Genomic DNA, 7,281 nt, shown 5'->3' with positions numbered 1-7,281 from the left:
CTCTCCTTATTTTCTCTTTCTCTCGTTTCCAACTTTTTTTTGTCAACTTCGACTGGCTAGTAGTGCACATCTCTGTATGAAGGAAATTTAATTGAGTTTAATTTGCATGTAACAAGTACTATGTTATGGATTATGGGAATTTTCTTAATTTAGAAATTTGTGTTCAGTGCTTATTAGAGATTTTGAAGATTAATTTATATAGAAAATATGAATTTGGATGTCCTTGCTGACCAAATTCGGCTGTATCATAAACTAATAACAAATGCACGTTTCAAATGCTAAAAGATACAAATTAAAGGTAATTTAGGCTTATATCCATGATTTTATGGTTGAGTATTGTAGCATATGTGTAGACCAATTGAATTACAGGCTTACAACCAAAGCAGTTGATTGCTGCTAAGAGAAGGAAATGGCAATAAAGAAAATATTCTAAAAGAACTACATAAGGAATTCCATAAGAATTTTTCTTTTATTTTACTAAGAAAGCAAATATTTTATGTTATAAGAAAGAGACGGTAACAAGGGGAGACACCTTAGATTACAAAGAAGAGAACAAAGGGAAACCCTTAAATCTAGAACAGGTACCTTCTCTACATAACTTTTAAAGATGAAAATTACTAATTAGCACTTAAGAGTGAGGATATGGTTTGAAAGAAAGTTAAGAGGATAGTAATGACTGCAGCAATGGTGGCTATAATAGACCAGGGACCACTAAAATGAGAGTGCACAAATTCTCCAATGGAAACCCTTATTTTGCTTTTGTAATATTTATCAATGCCCCTTATAACTTCTGAATAAGCATTAGCATCCGGCACCAATCCAACAGCCAATTTGTTGAAGTGATCGGCCACTTGTTCGCTGGTGCCAAGCCAATTGTATAATATTCGCTTGGACTGCAGCTGCTTCACATCATCGGCATCATCAACGAGTGTATCCATGAAACAGAGGTAAGAACTAACTGCAAAATCATGTGTATCTTTGCCCATCTCGTAGGCAACCAAGTTGAGAAACCTTTCTCTGGTATAGTTACCAATGACCATTTGAGGAAGTAACAACTCTCCGCCAAACATGGTAGGTCGAAAATGAATGTCATTTAAACAACTTGTATTACTCCTCTTGATATTAATTCCCACCGCTATAAGCTCATTGATTGAAGGGTACGATCTCCATTTCAAAAATTCCGAACGAGATAGGCTAGATGTGTGAGCATCGTCACGAGGACCAACCAGTTTGGTCCGAAGAAGGTCAAGAAGATGAAGTGGTTGTTCTTGATCATCTCCTCCATCCCCAATAGATTGATGAAGCTGTGGTTCTTGATTATCTCCAAAAGAATGGGTCTTAAGGAAGTCAACGTCTGCATTAGATTCTTCGGTCCTGACAAAGTCCAGGAGATGATGTCGTGGTTGTTGATCATCCCCAAGGAAAGAGGTATCAATGTGAAGAAGTGGTTGTTGTCGTTGATCATCTCCCCCATCACCAATAGATTGATGAAGCTGTGGTTCTTGATTATCTCCGAAAGAATGGGTCTTAAGGAAGTCAATGTCGGCATTAGATTCTTCGGTCCTGACAAAGTCAAGGAGATGATATTGTGGTTGTTGATCGTCCACAAGAACAGAGGTATCAATGTGAAGAAGCGGTTGTTGTTGATCCTCTCCCCCATCCTCGATAGATTGATGAAGATGTTGTTGTTGATCATAGCTTTCTTCCATGCACCTAAGGACAGCAACGTTAAAAAGTGTTTGTCGTTGATCATCTCCCCCATCCCCAATAGATTGATGAAGATGTTGTTGTTGATCATAGCTTTCTTCCATGCACCTAAGGACAGCAACGTTAAAAAGTGTTTGTCGTTGATCATCTCCCCCATCCCCAATAGATTTCGTCCGAAAAGAGTCGACGGGATGAAGCAAATCACGCTGTTGTTGTCGTTTTTGTTGTTTATCTCCACCATCCTTGCTAGAATAAAAGCCTTGGGGACTAACTATGGCGTTGATCCATTCCTCGAGCATTTTTTGCCATCTAGCTTCAGTGTATTTGAAGCTCATCAATGCCTTGAGAACTACATATGGGAGTTGGTTCTCAAGCAAGAACAAATCCCTCCATATGAGAGAGAGAATATTTATATGTTTGTCCAACTCGCTACGTGTGTCATTTATGCAGCAATCAATGAAATGCAGAGTAAAGCAACCATCAAGGAACATCATCCATGCGAACTCTTCGCCATCGGACCTCTGCTCAATTGTGGACCAATCATAGTAATCCCTGGCTGTAGTAGCCACATCTTCAACCATGCTGCAGAAGATATTAAGATCACAATCTGAGACAAATTGTTGAGCACACACAATCTTGAGATTTTGTATCATCTCAAACTCGGGTTTTCCATGGTGATAAGGGCCAATCGACAACACCACAGGATCAAAGCATTTGTTGTGGTCTTCGATATCTCGCAGTGCCTGTGTGACCTTTGGGATTCTAAGCTTCATACTAGTCCATCGATCGATTGTGCATCTCATTTTTCTGGCTAACCATGCTTCATCTTTGCCAATTCTTAGGCTGCAGTCAGTTTCTTCTGTGATTGTGATAATACTACAAGGACAGACACAAAAGATAAATGACTAATTAACTCGCTGAGTTTCAATTTAAACATCATTAATTTGGTTGCAGCCAACTAGTAAACTTGCCGACTTGGATTAGGAACTCAACCCGATTAGATGGTATATTCAATTCTTTATATATATATATATATATTCCCCATCTTTCCGAGGATCAGAGGACAACTATTTGTTACAACATTGTTTACATTGCCAGGAGGCAAATCCATTTTACGAGATCCAACTACATCCAGTGGTGTTGTAAAAAAAGCATTGCAAGAATAAACGACAGTCGAATGGTATTGTTAAAAAACATTGTAACAAATAGTTATCCCTTGGTCCCAGGGGCAAAGTCCGCAACATGAAAAAATGTCATATTCGACGATCCAAGGCCATTAAATTTCATAAAATTCGACGGACTAAGACGTCAAAATTTTCATTGTCAAATTTTTTTTTATTGGCCGAAACCTTCAAATTAATGGAGGACAGGAGAAATTCAACGGTTCTAAGCCGTTGAATCAGCGTCTAATTTTCTTATCAAAAATTTCAATTTTCATGTAGTGGCCAGAGAGGACAATTATGCAAATCCATTTTACAAGACCTAAGTGCATCTACTGGTGTTGTAAAAAAACATTGAAAAATAAATGATAGTAGAATGGTATTTTAAAAAATATTGTAACTAATAGTTATCCCTTGATCCCAGGGCAGAGCTAGTTGCACCCCCCCCCCCCAACTTTTTTGGATTTTGTAGACCCCCTTCCGCATTCGTCTTAATATTTGAGATGCCCCTCTATTTTTACTGGGTTGCTCCCTCTCACTCCTTAGTTTCTACTTTTTGCCCTTCCCCAAAAATTCTTTTCATTGATTTTAAGCATCCTTGTATGTCTTGATGAATATAATAGAGTGGCAAAAGTCCCCTCTCTCATTTTTATTGGACTTAGAACTGAATTGATTCCAAATCGAAATTGATAAAAACAAATAATTGAAACATTTAAGAAGAAATTTTTTCTATGATTTTGTTCTAGGATTGCAACTTGGGCGAGCTAACCCTGAACTCAACCTGGGCTCAACCAAATTGATTGGCGAGCCTAGCTTCGGTTATATGAAAAATGAGTTGAGCCTGGGCTGGGAAATCTCAACCTGAATTGAATTCGGGTTGAGGCTCCGAGCTACCCAATTCAACCCGAACTTGATGCTATATATTTACATATATCTATATATACATACATATGAATATATGTATGTATGTATATGTACATATATCTATATATATATATATATATATATAGGAGCGGTTCAGCAGCCCTAAAGTTTGCCAAACATTGTGCCAAACATTTTTCTAAACATGGGTTAGAAGCTTTGGAATGAGCTGATTTTTTGTGAAAATGATCTCTACGGTGAAGAAATCATCCTCTCCAAAAATCAGCTCATTTTGAAATTTCTAACCCTAGTTTACAAATTGAATAATCGTGGACTGTCCAATTTTTGTAAATCACTTTTGATGGGAGTTTTGGAATAGGCTGATTTTTGGTGAGGCTGATTTTTGGTGAAAATGATCTCCTCATCATAGAGATCATCCTCAGAAAAAATCAGCTCATTCCAAAACTTCTAACCCATGTTTAGAAAAATGTTTGGCAAACTTTAGGGCTGTTGAACTGCTCCCTACACACACACATATATATATATATATTAAAAAAATTATTAATTTTCTCTTCCAAAATATATTTGTAAAACTAAGGAAAAAAATTATTACATAAAAATTTATGGATCTAGAGGTTTGTGCAAATTTATTTACTAATGATTTTATTTTTTATATTATATTTCTTATTTAAGATATAAAACAAAAGTTATGTGTTAATCAAAATGAAATAGACTTCCTCAATGAGTTCAATCTGTCCAACCTGTCTAAAATTATCTAACTTGAGCTAACCATGCTCAACCCGATTTTAAAAGCTCAATCTCGGGTTGAGCTTGGGTTAATGAGCTCTAACCCAATTGTTGGGTTGAGTTGAGCTCAGGTTTTACACTCTAAAGTCTCTAAAAAATATGTCAAAAGGAGAAAGCAGGCAAATTCCAAGAATACTCTAAATTTTTTAAGAAGTCGGGGTGTTTAATCTACATGTTCTGACATTTGAATGAAGATTGATGAAAAGACACACTTTCGTCAATCTGGATAAGCATAGGAGAATGATCTGATGTTGCCCTCTACAACTTGGGTTGAACCTGATTGGACCCTCCAACCCGCCCAGGTGGCAGTCATATTTCGTTCCCACCCCCATAAGTTTGAGAATTGAAACCAGAACCAACAGAAACCAAAACCAATAAAATTTGAACAATTTTGATTCCAATTCTTTTAGGAATCCAACTAAAACCAACCCGTTGACATCCCTACCTTGATGTTAAAATAAGTCCACAAGGAAAATAACTTACCAAGCACCTGATCCAGATCCACACCCGTTTGTGTTTGGGTCTGGGCTGCCCACATGTAAATGCTCCATTTCTCTTAATGTATTATAGAACTCGTAAGTCGTGGCTTCTTCCCCAGAGAGACTAAAACAAATCCTAATAAGCACCAAATGATTCCAATGTCGAAAGATGTGAGCGTCTTAGGTTTTTATAATGATGACCTCTTGAAGATGCAAACAAGTCTTCCATAGTTAGTAGTGAAAAATATCTGGTGCCCTATTTAGAGTTTGTACACCTGTCACATATTGATTGGTTTTAAGTATTTGACTAAATTGATCAAACAAAACAAAAGGTTCGGGTTAAGATGTGATGTCATATCATGATCCGTTTGATGGATTTTGATTGGAGGCATGTTGATAATTTAAGGAAAATGCTGATGTAACATTGGAATTTACATCGTTCCAAATCTAGGACCCACACCACACATTTTTTATTCCTAATAAAAACTTATTTAAAAATCTAATTGGGTTAGGCGTCATAATCATTATTGTCTTAAAAAACTAGTTAGGTTAGGCGTCATATTCATAACGTTGATTCTTGGCATGTAGGAACATTTACTTTAGAGTCGTGATAATATGATTCCTCCTTCTGACAGACACACACACACACACACACACACACACACACACACACACAGCCCCCCCTTCACATAATCATAGATCATTTGCCTTGGGATATACAAGAAACAGATTTATGAATAGATGTATCCCAAGGCAAATGATCTACAGTTCTGTGATGGAGGCTTAGGGGCATGTGTCAGAGGGAGCAATAGAAAATCATTACATTTTACTTTATGGATCTACTTGTAGTTTACACACACAAGAATAACATTTTAAATTTTGATAATACGAAGTAGTTTTTCACTAACGCCCTTTTCTCTCTCCTGTCCATAGTGAAAGAAAGCAAACTTTCTGATTTGATCACCTTGTGACATTCAAAAACATGATTCAATGCAATGGAGTTGTAGAGGACAAAATTATATAAACTTAAAAAAAAAAAATTCAAAATAATTATTTTTCATTGTTGAATTTTATTTTTAAATTTGGGTGCTCGCTAGCTATCCATAACAAGTTCGGAATATATATATATATATATTTAATATGAATATTTTCATGAAATCTAGAAAGCTATGATGTTAGATTGTAAATGTGATGATCGATGTGGACCTAATGATCCCTTTTAAGATTTGAAATCTTAAAAAATAAATATGTGGGCAGTGGGTAAGAGAGAAGCACTCTCTCTATTGCTGATGTCATTTGTGCCACATGTCAAATGTTTGTTGGGCTGTGAGCAAACACGTGCGCCAAAAATGCATCATATTAACATTTTTGTAGAAAATTTACATTAAAGATCCTATACGGGATAGGATACTCAAGAAAATGTTTTGTAGTGCAAAATTTACTATTGCTTACTTGCCACTAGTCAATCTCAGGAAAATAATTTCTTGTATTTGATTTAATTTTGCGATGCAAAAGATTTACAGTTCCTTTTTTTTTTTTTAATTGAGATATGGAAGAAAAAAAATAACTTATACATACAACATCATCTTTTATAACAATATGTTACGTATTACTACTATTTGTGTAGGAAATTTAATTAAATTGTAACAAGTATCATGTTATGGATTATAACAATTTGCTTAATTTAGAAATACTAAGTCCTATTAGTTATTAGAGATTGTGAAGATTAATTTATGGTGAATATATAACTTAATTTGGTTTCAAATGGTAAAAAAAAAAACGCCCAAGGCGGGTTTATTAGATGCGCAATACAACGTCTCAGGAAGCTGAGGTCTTGAGTTCTAGACCCCCACTACAAAAAAATTGTAAAATAGGAACAACCATTTAAAACGGCATTAAGTCGTTTCTATTTAAAAACGGTATTAAACCGGTTTACCTTTTAAAGCCGTTTTAATGGTGCTTTAAGCGTATAAATTCCCGTCTCATTTTATTGGAACGAACCAAACTCTCTTTCTCTCAGTCTCTCTCTCTCTCTCAATCGCTCCTCGATCGACCTCTCGATCTCATCTCTCTCTTTCTCTCTCTTATTCGCTCCCTCAATCTCTCTCTCGATCGACCTCTCTATCTCGTCTCTTTTTGTCTTAGTTTCTCTCTCGATCTCTCACTCTCAGGCGCTCCCTCGATCGACCTCTCGATTGACCTCTCGATCTCATCTCTCTCTCTCAATCGCTCTCTCAGTCTCTCCTCTCGATCGATCTCTCTCGATC

The 7,281-nt window shown here is 36.3% G+C and overlaps 1 protein-coding gene across 1 annotated transcript; it reads right to left on the bottom strand.

Annotated features, from left to right (window-relative positions):
* Positions 1-465: 465 nt before the first annotated feature.
* On the bottom strand, positions 466-5,189 carry LOC147384204 (uncharacterized). The gene is made up of 2 exons (XM_086426959.1): positions 5,019-5,189; positions 466-2,583 (listed from the first exon to the last, which is right to left on the bottom strand). Exons 1-2 carry the CDS (start codon positions 5,084-5,086, stop codon positions 618-620), a joined length of 2,034 nt encoding a protein of 677 aa, XP_086283085.1. The 5' UTR covers positions 5,087-5,189; the 3' UTR covers positions 466-617.
* Between the last annotated feature and the right edge of the window lie 2,092 nt (positions 5,190-7,281).

The sequence above is a fragment of the Akebia trifoliata genome, chromosome 15 (assembly GCF_017979445.1).
Source record: "Akebia trifoliata isolate Shusen 1 chromosome 15, ASM1797944v1, whole genome shotgun sequence".
Classification (NCBI taxonomy): domain Eukaryota; kingdom Viridiplantae; phylum Streptophyta; class Magnoliopsida; order Ranunculales; family Lardizabalaceae; genus Akebia; species Akebia trifoliata.
This window is presented reverse-complemented; position numbering and strand designations above follow the sequence as displayed.

Coding starts and splice junctions, on each gene's coding strand:
- LOC147384204 (XM_086426959.1), bottom strand. CDS start 5,086: ATGGAGCATTTACATGTGGGCAGCCCAGACCCAAACACAAACGGGTGT. Junction 2,584..5,018: donor GGATCTGGATCAGGTGCTTG/GTAAGTTATTTT, acceptor CTGTCCTTGTAG/TATTATCACAATCACAGAAG.